At 51.4% G+C, this 17514-nt stretch overlaps 2 protein-coding genes across 3 annotated transcripts; one reads left to right on the forward strand and one right to left on the reverse strand.

Annotated features, from left to right (window-relative positions):
• Positions 1–653: 653 nt before the first annotated feature.
• On the reverse strand, positions 654–10591 carry entr1 (endosome associated trafficking regulator 1). Of its 2 annotated transcripts, none has more exons than XM_063489249.1 (9): positions 10388–10591; positions 10165–10307; positions 6878–7053; positions 6642–6780; positions 6485–6558; positions 6294–6405; positions 6108–6170; positions 5891–6030; positions 654–2410 (listed from the first exon to the last, which is right to left on the reverse strand). In XM_063489249.1, exons 1-9 carry the CDS (start codon positions 10428–10430, stop codon positions 2320–2322), a joined length of 981 nt encoding a protein of 326 aa, XP_063345319.1. In that variant the 5' UTR covers positions 10431–10591; the 3' UTR covers positions 654–2319. The 2 variants fall into 2 exon arrangements, with proteins under 2 accessions (XP_063345319.1, XP_063345328.1); XM_063489258.1 differs by having other exon boundaries at positions 655–2410; positions 6878–6972; positions 10388–10585.
• Positions 10592–10637: 46 nt separating this feature from the next.
• chek2 (checkpoint kinase 2) lies at positions 10638–17464 on the forward strand. Its single transcript, XM_063489238.1, has 15 exons — positions 10638–10812; positions 10982–11252; positions 12851–12975; positions 13078–13210; positions 13294–13384; positions 13456–13552; positions 13946–13999; positions 14112–14176; positions 14826–14925; positions 15019–15105; positions 15197–15360; positions 16456–16571; positions 16879–16964; positions 17167–17244; positions 17323–17464. The coding sequence occupies exons 2-15, from the start codon at positions 10991–10993 to the stop codon at positions 17431–17433; spliced, it is 1569 nt and encodes a 522-aa protein (XP_063345308.1). The 5' UTR covers positions 10638–10812; positions 10982–10990; the 3' UTR covers positions 17434–17464.
• The last annotated feature ends 50 nt before the right edge of the window (positions 17465–17514 follow it).

Consider the following 17514-nt stretch of genomic DNA (forward strand, 5'->3'; position numbering starts at 1 on the left):
TCTTATTTACTTGTTCTTGTTTCCTGGTTGTCTCTTTAGCCAATCGTGTTTTTCTCGATGAGACGCAACAAATACGGAAGCTGCACTTCTGCACTGGCGGTGAGGATGTTTCCCTGTTTTATACGAGGTAGAAGCTGCAATCAGCTTTTGGAAAAAATCACGCATGCATCCTTATTTATCCAGGTAAACACTCTGACACGCCCCCTTAGAGCTGGGACCCATAAGATGGCATCTTTACCTTGGCCGTTTATCAATACCCAAGTACGCGAGTACGTACTCGCGTTCTCGGTGAGTATGTACTCGCCGAGAACGCACGGGAGTACGTACCCGCCGAGAACGCGAGCACGGACTCGTGATATGTACAATTGGAACACCAGCGTACGTGATGATGTCACAGGTCCGGAGATTTTACTGCCGTCCCCTCTTAATTTAACTGTGAGTAACATGTTATGAAGCTTAACTTTAATCACAGCCAAACCGGTTTACTCAGGAACAAATAAAACACTGAAATAAACCAAACATTAACATTTAGAAGTGATCTAAGTGACTTATATATCATTTTTAACCTCAGTAGTGAAACCTCTATTAATAAAAATAGTGTACATGTACATACGTGTACATACCTTAATAAAAACAAGCAGGTGAGATGTTAGAACGCTTTTATTTCTATTCTAGTGGACACTCAATACTATAGACAGCTGCTGGGGTTTCTTTAACCTGAGTAGTGAGAAGTCCGCGAGCGTTTGGGGGGGGGGGTTTGAAAACGATGTCCCGGGAGTCTGCTATTGAGTTTTGGACGAAATGCATTCTGGGATATATAGCTGTCCCAAGTCTACACCGATGCATGCTCGATAAAACGGGCGGATCGAGAACACATCCCGGACTTTTTCGCGTTCTCGGCTTGATGCGTACTTCGAATTGGAACAGTACTTGGTCTCCGACTGATGACGTATCACGAGTACACGAGAACGCAAGTACGCACAAGTACGCATATTGATAAACGCCCATTAAACCGGATCCATGGAAACATGACAGCTTCCTGTTCCAGCGCTTGATGAAGGGGAATCTGTTAGATTTGTATTGTTGATTGTCATTTATGCTTAGAAATATTTAACCATATATCCTTAGAGGTGTAGTGATAGGTTGTGTGATCTTTAGGAGTCTGCAAAGACTTTGTGTGCATTCCAGAGTGTTCTGGCATTCACACCCACATCCTGGGAGCACGGGAGAGGTCGTACCTTCTCTTATTGTTTCATGGTAGGATAAACACATCTATATCTGTTTTAGTCTAAGTGCCTTTTGTTTAGATGAACTGCTGGACTTCCAGACCAGCAGGTTTAGGGAAGTCGTTTACACACACACACACACAGACAAGGTACTCTTTGTGTGTATGTAGACGTCATATGTTAATGAGCCTATGTATATTCATGTAACCTCAATAAAAGAGCAGTGTTACGGGGGAGCGGACGAGAGCGACTGGGGTCAAGCGAAGGAACGGCGCTTGTCATGGTTCTCTCCCTCATGCATGGGTAACACAAAGAACTTTGCCTACTTGTGTCTTGCTTTTGCTGTGTAGTAAATTGTCTTGAACGTTCCAGCAAATAGGCTTATGCTACAAACCTATCAGAATCGCTTCACAGTAAATGAATGCGATTGTTGAACAGGTGTTCAGGTGTGCGTTCGGTGTTTCCAGCAGCACATTAACACACGCACATTCCTGACAGCTTCAGCTTTTATTGTCTCAGCTGCTGTTTGTGGTCCGAGAGTAAAGACTCAAACATAAAAGTTGAAACATTACAAAGCTGATACGAGCTCAGCAGGAATACATGAATGTTTACAGAACAATGAAACCGCTTCAAATTTGTTTTATCCTATTTTATGTTTTCTGCTTTGACTACTTTTGTCAACAGATGTGTTATATAAATAAACTGGAACTTGCTGCCGACAGGAAAAAAAAAAGACTACTGAAGCTCATCGCACGAAGCCTCCAGACCCTCCCGCTCTCCCCGTAGCGGTCCGAGGGATCCTCTAGGAATGGCGACGCTACGTTCAAGACAGCTGATTGGCCAGCCACCTTCAGAAAACCGACGTTAACCCTGAAGTCGCCCGGATCAGCCAAAAAGCCGTCTTCGTGGTGCACGCCTCCGATCATCAGAGCGCTTTATTATCACAGAGTTTATGAATCAACACAGTCACAGAGTCCACCAATCAGCAGTCAGCATATCTGGGGCCTTCCAAAATAAAATACCAGCTGACCTCTGACCTCACAGAGAGACCTCTCCTGGATGTTTCCATGACAACCAGGAGGTCCAAAGGAGTTCAGGACTCTGAGTTCAGGGAGGAGATTTTATCAATGGACTGCAGCAGCTGAGACACCAAACGCAGAGTCTCTGCTTCCCCCAGCAGCTGCCTGCAGAGACAGGTGAGACACACAGGTGAGAGGGAGACAGGTGAGAGGGAGACAGGTGAGACACACAGGTGAGAGGGAGACAGGTGAGAGGGAGACAGGTGAGACACACAGGTGAGAGGGAGACAGGTGAGAAGGAGACAGGTGAGAGGGAGACAGGTGAGACACACAGGTGAGAGGGAGACAGGTGAGACAGAGACAGGTGAGACACACAGGTGAGAGGGAGACAGGTGAGACACACAGGTGAGAGGGAGACAGGTGAGACAGAGACAGGTGAGACACACAGGTGAGAGGGAGACAGGTGAGACAGAGACAGGTGAGACACACAGGTGAGAGGGAGACAGGTGAGACAGAGACAGGTGAGACACACGGGTGAGAGGGAGACAGGTGAGACACACGGGTGAGAGGGAGACATAGGTGAGAGGGAGACAGGTGAGACACACAGGTGAGAGGGAGACAGGTGAGACAGAGACAGGTGAGACACACGGGTGAGAGGGAGACACAGGTGAAAGGGAGACAGGTGAGACACACAGGTGAGAGGGAGACACAGGTGAGAGGGAGACAGGTGAGACACACAGGTGAGAGGGAGACAGGTGAGACACACAGGTGAGAGGGAGACAGGTGAGAGGGAGACAGGTGAGACACACAGGTGAGAGGGAGACAGGTGAGAGGGAGACAGGTAAGACACACAGGTGAGAGGGAGACAGGTGAGACAGATACAGGTGAGACACACAGGTGAGAGGGAGACAGGTGAGAGGGAGACAGGTGAGACACACAGGTGAGAGGGAGACAGGTGAGAGGGAGACAGGTGAGACACACAGGTGAGAGGGAGACAGGTGAGAAGGAGACAGGTGAGAGGGAGACAGGTGAGACACACAGGTGAGAGGGAGACAGGTGAGACAGAGACAGGTGAGACACACAGGTGAGAGGGAGACAGGTGAGACACACAGGTGAGAGGGAGACAGGTGAGACAGAGACAGGTGAGACACACAGGTGAGAGGGAGACAGGTGAGACAGAGACAGGTGAGACACACAGGTGAGAGGGAGACAGGTGAGACAGAGACAGGTGAGACACACGGGTGAGAGGGAGACAGGTGAGACACACGGGTGAGAGGGAGACATAGGTGAGAGGGAGACAGGTGAGACACACAGGTGAGAGGGAGACAGGTGAGACAGAGACAGGTGAGACACACGGGTGAGAGGGAGACACAGGTGAAAGGGAGACAGGTGAGACACACAGGTGAGAGGGAGACACAGGTGAGAGGGAGACAGGTGAGACACACAGGTGAGAGGGAGACAGGTGAGACACACAGGTGAGAGGGAGACAGGTGAGACAGAGACAGGTGAGACACACAGGTGAGAGGGAGACAGGTGAGAGGGAGACAGGTAAGACACACAGGTGAGAGGGAGACAGGTGAGACAGATACAGGTGAGACACACAGGTGAGAGGGAGACAGGTGAGACACACAGGTAAGACACACAGGTGAGAGGGAGACAGGTGAGACACACGGGTGAGAGGGAGACAGGTGAGACACACAGGTGAGAGCGAGACACAGGTGAGAGGGAGACAGGTGAGACACACAGGTGAGAGGGAGACAGGTGAGACAGAGACAGGTGAGACACATGGGTGAGAGGGAGACACAGGTGAAAGGGAGACAGGTGAGACAGAGACAGGTGAGACACACAGGTGAGAGGGAGACAGGTGAGACACACAGGTAAGACACACAGGTGAGAGGGAGACAGGTGAGACACACGGGTGAGAGGAAGACAGGTGAGACACACAGGTGAGAGGGAGACACAGGTGAGAGGGAGACAGGTGAGACACACAGGTGAGAGGGAGACAGGTGAGACAGATACAGGTGAGACACACAGGTGAGAGGGAGACAGGTGAGACACACAGGTGAGAGCGAGACACAGGTGAGAGGGAGACAGGTGAGACACACAGGTGAGAGGGAGACAGGTGAGACAGAGACAGGTGAGACACATGGGTGAGAGGGAGACACAGGTGAAAGGGAGACAGGTGAGACAGAGACAGGTGAGACACACAGGTGAGAGGGAGACAGGTGAGACACACAGGTAAGACACACAGGTGAGAGGGAGACAGGTGAGACACACGGGTGAGAGGAAGACAGGTGAGACACACAGGTGAGAGGGAGACAGGTGAGACACACAGGTGAGAGGGAGACAGGTGAGACACACAGGTGAGAGGGAGACAGGTGAGACAGAGACAGGTGAGACACACGGGTGAGAGGGAGACACAGGTGAAAGGGAGACAGGTGAGACACACAGGTGAGAGGGAGACACAGGTGAGAGGGAGACAGGTGAGACAGAGACAGGTGAGACACACGGGTGAGAGGGAGACACAGGTGAAAGGGAGACAGGTGAGACACACAGGTGAGAGGGAGACACAGGTGAGAGGGAGACAGGTGAGACACACAGGTGAGAGGGAGACAGGTGAGACACACAGGTGAGACACACAGGTGAGAGGGAGACAGGTGAGACACACAGGTGAGAGGGAGACAGGTGAGACAGAGACAGGTGAGACACACAGGTGAGAGGGAGACAGGTGAGACAGAGACAGGTGAGACACACAGGTGAGAGGGAGACAGGTGAGACACACAGGTGAGAGGGAGACAGGTGAGACAGAGACAGGTGAGACACACAGGTGAGAGGGAGACAGGTGAGACAGAGACAGGTGAGACACACGGGTGAGAGGGAGACAGGTGAGACACACGGGTGAGAGGGAGACATAGGTGAGAGGGAGACAGGTGAGACACACAGGTGAGAGGGAGACAGGTGAGACAGAGACAGGTGAGACACACGGGTGAGAGGGAGACACAGGTGAAAGGGAGACAGGTGAGACACACAGGTGAGAGGGAGACACAGGTGAGAGGGAGACAGGTGAGACACACAGGTGAGACACACAGGTGAGAGGGAGACAGGTGAGAGGGAGACAGGTGAGAGGGAGACAGGTGAGACACACAGGTGAGAGGGAGACAGGTGAGACACACAGGTGAGAGGGAGACAGGTGAGACAGAGACAGGTGAGACACACAGGTGAGAGGGAGACAGGTGAGAGGGAGACAGGTAAGACACACAGGTGAGAGGGAGACAGGTGAGACAGATACAGGTGAGACACACAGGTGAGAGGGAGACAGGTGAGACACACAGGTAAGACACACAGGTGAGAGGGAGACAGGTGAGACACACAGGTGAGAGGGAGACAGGTGAGACACACAGGTAAGACACACAGGTGAGAGGGAGACAGGTGAGACACACGGGTGAGAGGGAGACAGGTGAGACACACAGGTGAGAGCGAGACACAGGTGAGAGGGAGACAGGTGAGACACACAGGTGAGAGGGAGACAGGTGAGACAGAGACAGGTGAGACACATGGGTGAGACACACAGGTGAGAGGGAGAGAGCAGCAGCATTAACAGCTTGGTGTTGTGGCTGATGGCTGTGTGTGTCTGCAGGTACTGACCGGATGGAGGAGTGGGCGTGGCTCGCCATCTTGTTCAGGTAATCGGATGCCACCTGAGCATTTTGCCTCATCGTCATGACGACCTGAGACTCCGCTGACTTCAGACCGTTGTTCTCAGCCCGCAGAGAATCCACCTCGGCCTCAAACACACACACACACACGCTGATACACACAGCCAGCAGATTATCAATAATCAATGATTCATTCTCTATCTCACCTGCAGCTGCTGTAGCTCCGCCTTCAGTTTGGAAACGGCGTTCTCCGCTTTCACCGCTCGCCTCTAACACGAAAAGACGTAGAGCATTTTTACACACAATCACACACACACACACACGGACACACATGTTCATGCAAACACTGTGTGTGTGTGTTTGTGTGTTCGTGTTTGTGTGCTAGTGTGTACCGTCATCAGGTGGAGGTTCTGCTCCACAGAGTGAACCATGCTCTCCAGGTCCTGGGCCTCCTTCTCCTCCTGACGCCTCCTCTGCAGCAGCTCCTCCGAGAGCTGCGACGCCCTGGGAGACAGAGGCATGCTGGGTAAGTGATTGGGCAGCGACACATTGCGGCGCTGTCCTGTGATTGGTTGGTACAAACCTGCGTTCGTTCACTTCGGCTCTCCTCTGCAGCTCCCTGACGGTCCTCCTCAGCGCTGCGTTCTCCTCCTTCAGCTGAGACAGAACAGGAGCTCGTTAACACGCCTGTTCTGCTTTGTCCCACGCTCCCTGAACTAAGCGCTCCGTGGTTGGGTTACCTGTTGCGTCTGGCTGCTCCTGGCACTCCTCCTCCTGCAGAAGGTGGCCGGCTCAGCCATTGAGGTCTCGTCATCTCCTTCATAGTTCTCTCCTCCTCCTGCACCTCCTCCTGCAGCTGCTTCAGGTTTGGAGGAGAACCTGGTGACACAGGTGAAGGTGACTTCACGGCAGGTGCAGTTTCATCTGCACAGAAGCTGCTCGCAGGTCTTTACGCCCCGCCCTTCATCAGACTCACCTGGTCTCCTCCTCTTCTTCTTCCTCCTCTGTGCACAGGGAGGAGGTGCTGTCAACGCCTGACTGGAAGCTCCGCCCCCACTCCTCCTCCTCCTCCTGATGAGACAGACAGAGGCTGTGTGAGGCGGGTCGGGTGTATCCTTCGTGGTCCACGCTATCCCAGGATTCACTGCGAATCTGAGGTTGAAGAAATGTTTTGGAAAAAATGGCGGACTGTCGAAGGGAAGCGGTCCAGAAACGGACGAATGTTAGCATAACGAAGAATCTGAAAACACGTTAAACTCAGCTAACCTTTGGCGAAGTTACGTGACGTTAGCGATATCTAGCATGGCTCGGGTCGTAAGAGCTTTGGTCTGTTTGCCGCTGTGAAGCCAAACGTACGTCAGCGTTTACACCGAGCAGACGGTTCAGGCTGTAAGCCAAGTGCATCTACGGGGACCAAACATCTGGCCCGTGGACTGTGCTGAGGACACAGACTCAACCATGCTGCGCTGTATAAGCTGCTAATGATAAGACAGACAGGCCGTGTGCTTAGAGGAGAAAACGGTGTTTTCATCTGTTAACAGATATTTGATCAAGTTTTCTGCCTTTGTTGTTAACGGCCACGCTTGAGTCCAGAGTCAGGAGAGAGGAGACGGCACAGAGGCTCTCCCCCCCGATGATACACCGGGACAGTGTGTCCCGGTGTATCATCGGGGGGGAGACCCTCCGGTCAGGAGGAGGAGGAGCCAGCAGCAGCTGAGACATGCAGAGGAGAACAGCTGATCTCTGCAGTCGGTGGAAACAGTGAAACAGTTTCTAGATATTTGCTTCGTGTATTTGCAGAAGCATCAACACAAACCAGCTGCATGCAGGGACCCGCTCGCTGATGTTTGTCCTGCAGGACAGACAGAATACAGGGAACCACACACAGCTCTGACTGATCCACAGTTCAAATATTGTTTGTTGCACAGTTTTCTCTCCCATAAATAAATATGCATGCATCAGTTCATGTTATATGAAACATACACAGGATCACGTTTAAATGTGACTTTCAGACTGTGGCTGCAGTTTATTTCTATTTGTCTACGAGACAGTCGCAGGGATTCAATTTGAACTGAAATGTACAGAATTATACTCCATAACCAACGCGCTGCTACAGTTTCACGCTATCATGGGTAGGCGGAGCCTAAAGAAGCACAGGCGCCCGGTGTGATTGGTCCTTTTGATGGACACTTCAGGTTACACTGTGGCAGCGACAGAAACGCTGTTTTAAACTGTGCAGCCGTGGAAATACTGACACCTGTCAGTGGGTTGTTGATGTCGAAGCAAGGAGGAGGGGCCTAAGGGAACACCTGTCACCATCTTACAGTGACTGCAGTCATTCCCCAACCCTCTGTGAGTGGAACTCATCAGTGGGTTAGAGTGGGCCCATACTGCTGTGTCAAAGCGTCTCCTATCCCCTAACCTCTTCTCCTGGATCCCGGTGAGGACTCAGGAAAAGAGAAAAGTGGTATTGATTGATGGCTTTTCACCACCTCTTCGTCTGGACAGAGACCGCGAACGCACCGGGAAACAACATGGCGGCGGCGTGTGTCTGTATGTAAACAACAGCTGGTGCTCTACAGTCACTGTGAGGGAGAAGCTGTGCACCACAGACATCGAGCTTCTGGCTGTTTCCTGCGCCCCTGCTGCCTCCCAGAGAATTCCCACAGCTTTTCATCATCCTGGTGTACGTCCACCCCAGAGCTGATGCAGCTAAAGCCACAGAGTACTTCACCAACACTCTGTACAAACTGGAACAATTATCACCGGACTCTCCCAAGTTCATCCTGGGTGATTTCAACCACTGTTCCCCTGACAAGTCGCTTAAAGGATACCAACAGTATGTTACACGCAGCACACGTCAGGGGAAGACTCTGGATAAATGCTACGGCTCTGTACCAGATGCATTTAAAGCCCTCCCCCTCCCCCCTCTCGGCTCAGCAGACCACCACACCGTCCTGCTGGCCCCTGCTTACACCCCAGTCATCAAGAGGATTAAAAAGGTCACCAAAAACATCATCTCTGCCAACACAGAGGAGATTCTCAGCAGGTGCCACCAACGGCTATACCTCCTTAGGAAACTCAACTCCTTTGGAGTCAGCACACCCATCATGATGACTTTTTACTACGCCTTCCTGGAAAGCATCATGACCTTCTCCATCACCTGCTGGTTCCACTCCCTCAGCCTTCATACAGGAACAGACTGCAGCACCTGCATCAGTGTGCTCTAAAATCATCGGCCTGCCTGTCAGAACTCTGGCACAGGTTTTCAGCCAACAGGCCCTTAGACAGGCAGCCAAAATCATCAACGACCCCTCTCACATTCTTCACCCCGCATTTCAATGGCTCCCCTCTGGGCGACGCCTCCGCTGCATTTCCTGCAGGACTGAGAGGAGGAGAGCCACCTTTGACCCCAAAGCAGCTCTGCTTTTTAACTCCAGCTGATAAGAACATTTCCCACACCAGAAACATAAACTACACTCTTCTTATACTACTGACACTTCATTCACTTTTAGTCACTTACAGTTATTTATTCACCTTCAGTCACTTTAATTTTAAAACTGTATTAATTGTATATTCTGTGTGTTTATTATCTCACTCTTACTGTCCTTATCTTCAACGTCATGCTGCTCTGTTGTTTGTTAATTGCCTCTTGGGGATAAATAAAGTCTCTCTGATGCTGAGAAGTGGAACGACCTCACACTCGTGTCTGCTTAACGGCGTGACGCCGGATACCCAAAGTGTTGAAACTACAACGAGCAGAAGCTGGACTACAAAACGCACATCTGACTGCACGCCGTGTTTTAACCTCGTTGGTTTGTGGAGGTCGTTCAAAGGAGGAGGAGCAGGTAGGGTCAGATGACATCACAGAGCACAAACACGTGTTGTGTCACTGCAGACGCTCAGAGTGGGTCTGTGCTCACAGCTGTGACATGCGTGTGTTTGTGATGGAAATACTGTTTTCTGCAGATTTTGAGAAACAGCAGCTGAGCTCAGGTCATCTCAGCTGTTTCATAAGAACAGTTACTCAGCAGCATGAAGTGGGCTGAACACTCAGCGTGGGGCTGAACACTCAGCGTGGGGCCGATGGACGGTTTGAGTCTGAGCTGTGAGCCGATTACACGCTCGGCCCACAGCGATCACATCCACGACCGCCACAGCGCAGCAGTTTGAAGTTTGTGTCACTCTTTTAAATATGCACACGTACACGCGTGTCACAGCTGTGAGCACAGACCCACTCTGTGTTTGTGCTCGCTGCCTTACCGGAGGACAGAGGTGCACCTCCAGCTGTGCAGCTGTGCAGCTCTGCTCCGGGTCCGGGTCCTGGTTCTTCCAGCGCAGAAACTCTCTGAAGGAGAACGGGTTGAGCTCCTCCGCCTCCTCCTTCACCACCTCCACCTCCTCATCTGCACACACAGAACAGCTGGAGCTGTGACGGAGGCTCTCACATGGAGACTGCAGACCCCCCCCCCGCCCCGACACTCACCGTCTGTGATGATCAGAGTCTTGCCGCCTCTCTGGTTGGACATGTCGGACTCGCAGACAGGTGTGCAGACAGACACGTGGCTCGCTCCGCCCCCTGGCTTCCGTTCACGTATCGATCATAACTATCGATCAGCCTCTGAATCTCCTCTGCGGGACCAAACCAAACCCGGAAACACCAGCCGACGGCTCCCGGTGCACGTGATCCACATTCCGACTTACCATTGGCTGGAACCACTTCGTGACGTCAGAGAAAAAATAGGCCACAAGGAAGCGCGTGTCCCGCAGGGTCCCGGTCAAGAAATCGAAGCACGCGTCGCGGTTCGTGGACGCGCAGAGACCCGGATGCTGGTTCTGGCTCGGCTGAGTGCAGAGCTCGCTGACAAGGCGCGCGCAGCCTGACAGCACCGGCGGGGTTCCGGTTTCACGGTGAGTGGGAGTCTCGGACACGCGGTCTGTTTGAACGCTGCCACAGTGGGGCGTGGGGATGTTGCACTGTGTGCTCTGGGGCCACGAGCCCACGGATGTCCAAGATCCTGCGGCAGAAAGCCAAACTCTTCTTCTCTTGTTCTTGATTTTGTCTGTCATGTGTCTGCAGAGCTGAAGGATGTCTGAAGAGGGGCCTCCTGAGGGGGAGCGTCCTCAGTCCCAAACCCAGTCCACCCTGTCCCCGTCCCAAGCCAAGTCCCAGTCCCAGCCTGTTTCCAGTTCATCCAGTGGGCCCAGCTCAGCCAGTCAGTCGTCGAGTGGCTCGGGGACTCTGAGCAGCGTGGACACCATCCCCGTAACGCTCGCGTCCGTCCCAGAGGAGCCCGAGCTGCAACCCTGGGGCCGCCTACTGCCCATGGTCCCGGGCTTCAGGAGCCACGGTACCGCTGCTCACAACACGCCGCCGCGCTGGCTCGTTCTCTGTTCTTAATCAGATCCCACTAAACTGAACATGTTGTGCTGTGTCTGCAAATAGTAATTAGTAGAATTAGCAGCAGAATTAGCATTATCAGCCAGCCGAGCTCCACCGTTCCATACTTTAAACGACACATGAAGTAATCAGGATACTTCTGTTCAGCAGACAGTGCTTCAGGTGTGACAGATCTTTAGACTGTAGATAAAAGATGGACATGGCATCCTGGTTTTTCAACTCCTCTTCCTGTTTTGAGCATGGAGTGACCAGAGGATGAGCTAGCTGCTGCTGCTAATTAGCATCCAAATAAAATCCCAGAATTGCAGGTTTTGTAATTCCACGGAGGGGGGCCCAGAAGACTGCATAGAGGAGCACTTCCTGTTTCCTGTTTGTTTGTGTACAGACTGCATAGAAGAGCACTTCCTAGCTGTGTCCAAATTTATGGGCTGCATCCTCCTGAGGACCCGGCCTTCGCGGTCTACGTGGGCCGGGTCCTCAGAAGGTCGGGTAGGCCGGAAGTAAACGGCTGTGAAATTGGACGGTCTAGCCTTCAGATTAGCGTCACCGCTGTCTGGGTGGAGTTTAATAAACTCGGCCGTCTGCTCCTTGCTATCTAAAGTATAACAGGACACTGGCGTAAATTCTCGACCGTCTCACACTTCTGTTTAATCAGCTGTGTGAAAACCAAGGAGGAACCCACCCGATGGATTAATAAAGTTTTATCTAATCTAATAACTTTAATCTCAGCCAAACCGATTTACTCACGAACAAGCAAAACACTGAAAAAAGCCAAACAATAACATTTTTAGGTTGTCTAAGTGACTTATATATCACGTTTAACCAGAGTAGCGAAAGTCCGCGGTGATCTGAAAATGATGTGCCGGGAGTTGTGCCGTTCTCGGCGGCTTCAGTGACCCTCGAGCTCGCGGCTAGCTATCGAGCTGGTGGGTAACAGACGTCTCCGAAAACGTCGAAGCACTTTTGCAAATATGTGGTGTCTTGATAAACCGAGCAGATATTTGAAGTTTGCACAGCTACTTTCTCGCCTGAAAATATGTTAAAAGTTTATTTTGTGACCCAGAAAGATTAATAAGAGTAATTTTAAAACTTAGTAGCTGCCGCCATTGTTGAAAACTGGAGTTTAGCTGGGCCACGCTATGAATTCTGGGATATGGTGGGCCACGAAGGACACACCCGACCCATCCTTCAAATTCGGGGAAAAGGAGGACGCATTTGTCGGCTGCATTCGGAGGAGTCTACGAATTTGGACAGCCTTCGGCGCATCGCTGTGACGTAATCGGTCTACAAATGCGTCCTCAGGAGGATGCAGCCCATGAATTTACAGACTGCATAGAGGAGCACTTCCTGTTTCCTGTTTGTTTGTTTACAGACTGCATAGAGGAGCACTTCCTGTTTCCTGTTTGTTTGTTTACAGACTGCATAGAAGAGCACTTCCTGTTTCCTGTTTGTTTGTTTACAGACTGCATAGAAGAGCACTTCCTGTTTCCTGTTTGTTTGTTTACAGACTGCATAGAAGAGCACTTCCTGTTTCCTGTTTGTTTACAGACTGCATAGAGGACCAGTACCTGTTTGGACGGGACTCCAGGTGTAACTACGTCCTGGAGGATCCAAATGACCGAAATTCCAGAAAGTTCCGAATCTACAGCAAGAAACACTTCAGGATCTACAGAGTGAGACTACTGCAGTACTACTACCACTGATACTAGCACTGATCGTACTGTGAGTACTGCACTCACGGGGCTTTAACATCACCCTCTCCACCTGTGTGTCAGGAGGGCTCGGAGGTCTTCGTGGAGGACCTCAGTAATAACGGCACTTTTCTCGATGGGATTCCGATCGGCAAAGACAAGAAGCTTCCTCTGGTCAATAACGCCGTCATCTCTCTGGCTGAACAACGAAACCGAGGTGACTCCGCCCACCAGAACAGCACCTGAAAACACCTGGACACCCTGGCACCGGTCTCACCTCCTGCTCCTGTCTCTCTGCAGTCTTTGTCTTCATCGACCTGATGTCGGACGATCAGTCCAGCCTACCCAGAGACCTGCAAGAGAAATACCTACTGACCCGACGCATCGGCACGTGAGTTGTTTCGTGGCGTTGTGATGTCATTTCCTGTGCCGGTGCCACCCTGCTGACTGTGTGTGTTTTAGAGGAGTGTGTGGCGAGGTCCGGCTGGCTTTCGAGCGATCCACCTGCAGGAAGTTTGCAGTGAAAATCATAAACAAGAAGAACTTTCAGTCTGAAGGGGTGAGTCGCCTCATCTGCTCTCTGATTGGCTGAGACCCGCTGCTCGTTTCTTTCGACTGCGTGTCAGTTCATTTATGAATTTTAATAGCATCAAAAATGCAGACACCCCTCTCTGTCAAACTAACAGTGCACTGCATGAAATCACCACTGGGGGGCGGTCTCTGCCGGTGGGAAAGCCAGTAAACTCTCAGTACACTGCTTAATTTAAATATTTCTGGTGCCAACCAATCAGGTATTGAATTTAACTCAGTTTAACCCAATGAAATGTCAGCAAGGTGTGAAAACACAGATGCCTCCCAGAGAACTACAAACATGGCGTCTCAACCTTATTTTGAGAGTTGAAGGGGAGCAACCGATGGTGATCATGTGACTTATTTTTCTGTCCAATCACAGACAGCGACACGAAACGCAAAGACAGAGATCGAGATCCTGCAGAGGGTCGACCACGTGAGTAACACCAACGAAGAAGAAGAAAAAGCACAAGTACAGGAACGCTCCTTTATCGCCAGTAACAACACTCATCCTTCCTTTCCTTCTCTTCACTCCTTGTCTTCTGCAGCCTTGTCTCATAAAGACGGAGGACTTCTATCAGACGGAGGAAAGTTTCTACATCGTGTTGGAGCTGTGCGTGAACCTCCACCTGTCTCTCTCACCTGTCTCTCAGGCTACGCCCACACTAATACGTTTTCGTTTGAAAACGCATCGTTTTCTCTCTGCTTTGGCGTCCCGTCCACACTGAGATGGCGTTTTCGCTCAAGGAAAACGCCGCGTTTTGAAAACGCTCTCCAAAGCGGATAGATTTGAAAATGGAGACTTTCCAAAACGATGACACATTTTAGTCATACGACCCAGTCATGTGACCAATTAAACAAAGATGGCGGAGGGCGTTATACAGCAGCTGTTTTGTTTGACAGCCCTAAAAAACATTAATATCAGTCTGCACATGCTCCAGAGAGCTTTTCTTCAAATTCTTTAATTCTCACTCGCTTTTGTGACTTTGTACTTTTGTGTTACTCGCAGCAACAACTCCACCTCATTGTTAGTCCATTTAAAAAACTCGCTGCTTTTCCTCGAACTTTTGCCGCGACGATTCAACGAGCCGGAAAGTAAATAAAATGAGGCAGGTCGAATCGTCTTGCGTTTCACGCATGCGCTGTTTCAATGTGGACGCACAACTCTGTGAAAACGACTGAAAATGCTAGTGTGGACGTAGCCTCTCTCTCTCACCTGTCTCACCTGTGTCTCTCCCTCACCTGTCTGTGTCACCTGTCAGAATGGAGGGGGGGGAGCTGTTCCACAGAGTGAAGTCGAAGCAGCAGCTCAATGAATCTGTTGCCAAACTTTATTTTTACCAGATGCTTCGTGCTGTGCAGGTGAGCTGGTGTTGCTATGGTAACGAGCGCGCGCACACACACACACACACACACACACACAGGTGCAGCAACTGTAACTGTGTGTGTGTGTAGTATCTCCACAGTAACGGGATCATCCACAGAGACCTGAAGCCGGAGAACATCCTGCTGTCCTCACAGGACGACGTGTGTCTCATCAAGGTACGTGCGCTCACCTGGACGCATCACCTGCAGCATCACCACCTCCTCCCTCCTCACTGAGTGTGTGTCCGTGCGTGCATGCGTGTGTCAGGTGACGGACTTTAACCAGTCTCGGATCCTGGAGGAGGCGGTGCTGATGAGGACTCTGTGTGGGACTCCATCTTACCTGGCTCCGGAGGTGTTCACGCACGCGTCCACCACGGGTTATGGGCTCGCCGTGGACGCCTGGAGCCTCGGCGTGCTGCTCTTCGTCTGGTAGGCTCGGGCCTCCTGCTGCAGGGTGATGATGGATGATTTGTGTTGTCAGGGAAATGCTTTCGTTTATTCGCCTGTCGCGCCGCCTCGACTCGTGCGCTCACTCGTTTGCCCGCCTGGTTACCCTCGGCACATGAAAACATAGCCGCTGCCGGCACGCCAGAGTCTGTTTCTACTTCCTGCGTGGAGCCAAAGAACGTAGTGCTATGCAAAAGTCTTGAGCCCCCTTTTTTCTTGATATTTTATTTCCAGCAGCCAGAGCTGAGCCGACACCTTTAACCCTCTGGGGTCCAGGGTATAACTGGCCGTTTTTGACTACTTTTGATTTGACCTTTACAAACTGTTCATCACATTGGAATTATTTTTTCATTTTCACATACTGTATTAGCACAATTGATCTAAATTCAGACAAAAAAACTTCCGAGTAGAAAAAAGTTATTTTTTTCTGTAAAACCCTCAAACTTGAAGTGCAAATAGAAATTGTTCATTTCTAAAAATTCTGCACAAGGGTTAGGGGTTAGGGTGTGATTTTGACGCGCCGGTACCTCTGTCGACCCCAGAGGGTTAAACGTGCTCGTGGGCATCGGCCGCTTTTTCACTCATGTTCAGTCCCTGGTCATCTGACCTTTGACCTCAGAAAGGCTCCTCCCTGAGATGAATCCGTGTTACATACAGACAGAAAACGCTGGCTGTCAGCAGCAGAGAGCCTGACAGAAACAGCATTTCTGCACCGACCAGCTGATTCCCGAGACCTCGGCACGCGTCGCTGTCCGAGGTGTTCACAGCGTCCTACGCCTGCTCACACCACCAATGAAGAAGAAGAAGCAGAACACGCGTCCGCTTTTTATCCCTGTAGGACTCGGTTTCCATAAATGACTCGTAAACCACGAGTCATTTATGGAAACCTCGGCGGTGATGTAACCTGGCTCCCGCAGGTGTGTGACTGTCGAGGAAGCCGCAGAGAAACAGCCAGGGTCAGAGGTCAAACATCTCCACCTGAAAGCTGTGAAAGTTGTGACGTTTGATGATTTACTGAAACTCCAGCTTCATCACTGAGTCCTCCTCTCTCTCCTCCCGTGTCCTCCTGTCCGTCAGCCTGGGAGGTTACCCTCCGTTCCACGAGAGCTTTGGTCATCAGTCGGTCACCGATCAGATCATCAGAGGAGAGTTCACCATGGTTCAGTCCAAGTGGAAGAGCGTCTCCGATCAAGGTACGAGCTGCTTCAGTTGAACTTTATCGATACTGTTAGTGATGACGGGCTCGCTGTCGGGCGCTCGCTTCACGATACAGCTGAGATTTTTCTAGAAACGAGCGAACGAGAGCTGCTCGCACCGCAGAGTCACCGTCAGGCTCACGGTGTGTGTGCAGGTGTGTCAGTGAGTCACTGCGTGTTCCACAGTGCGTAGGGGGGCTCAGGACTTTTGCACAGCACTGTTTTGGTTCCATCTTGTTTGGAACCTGAGGGTGAAAGGCGGAGCTTCCTGTGTTTGGACTCATATGACCCGTCTGTGTTTCAGCCAAAGACGTGGTGAGGAAGCTGCTGGTCGTTGATCCGATGAAGAGGATGAGCATCGAGGAAGCTCTGCAGCACCCCTGGCTACAGGTAACGCCTCACCTGACCCCCCCCCCCCACCCAAATAACCATGCATCAGGCTGTGTTCAGTGTTTTTGTAGTGACTCCGCCCTCAATGATGGCGGTTGGCTGTCTGCAGCACAGCTGACGCCACAGCAGCGAGTCTTAGAGGGTTAAAGATGGTCAGGTGCATTGTGGGAAGTGTAGGCCGCTCACTCTGTGATGGTTGCAGGACCAGAAGATGTTGGAGACGGCGCACAGGCTCATGTACCCGTCTGCAGAGGGAGGGGGGGCTGCTGCTGCTACCATGGTAACCACACACACACAAACACACACACAGTATAACCATGAGCCCGCCTCCTGATCCACTGAGCTCCTCCCCCTGCAGGAGGTGGAGTCGACCTCAGGAAGAAACCTGAGGAAACGAGGACGAGAAAGAGACGGCGAGGAGCAACATCCCGCCAAACGGAGCCAAGGCCCGCCCTCTTCCTCTGTGTAGTCACGTGTCTCTGCTGCTGAACCTGGTGTAAATAAAGTTTTCTAATAAAGATTTTTACATTTTTAATGTTATCTTTAATGT

This window comes from Pelmatolapia mariae, linkage group LG2, assembly GCF_036321145.2.
Source record: "Pelmatolapia mariae isolate MD_Pm_ZW linkage group LG2, Pm_UMD_F_2, whole genome shotgun sequence".
NCBI classification, from domain to species: Eukaryota; Metazoa; Chordata; class Actinopteri; order Cichliformes; family Cichlidae; genus Pelmatolapia; species Pelmatolapia mariae.

What these genes read in the sequence shown, in the direction of transcription:
- chek2 (XM_063489238.1), top strand. Translation starts at nt 10,991, where the DNA reads ATGTCTGAAGAGGGGCCTCCTGAGGGGGAGCGTCCTCAGTCCCAAACC. An exon ending in AGAACTTTCAGTCTGAAGGG is followed by an intron (nt 13,553 to 13,945) that starts GTGAGTCGCCTC and finishes GTCCAATCACAG; the next exon opens with ACAGCGACACGAAACGCAAA. An exon ending in ACGACGTGTGTCTCATCAAG is followed by an intron (nt 15,106 to 15,196) that starts GTACGTGCGCTC and finishes TGCGTGTGTCAG; the next exon opens with GTGACGGACTTTAACCAGTC.
- entr1 (XM_063489249.1), bottom strand. Translation starts at nt 10,430, where the DNA reads ATGTCCAACCAGAGAGGCGGCAAGACTCTGATCATCACAGACG. An exon ending in GAAGAAGAGGAGGAGACCAG is followed by an intron (nt 6,781 to 6,877) that starts GTGAGTCTGATG and finishes CTGTGTCACCAG; the next exon opens with GTTCTCCTCCAAACCTGAAG. An exon ending in AGAACCTCCACCTGATGACG is followed by an intron (nt 6,171 to 6,293) that starts GTACACACTAGC and finishes TTTTCGTGTTAG; the next exon opens with AGGCGAGCGGTGAAAGCGGA.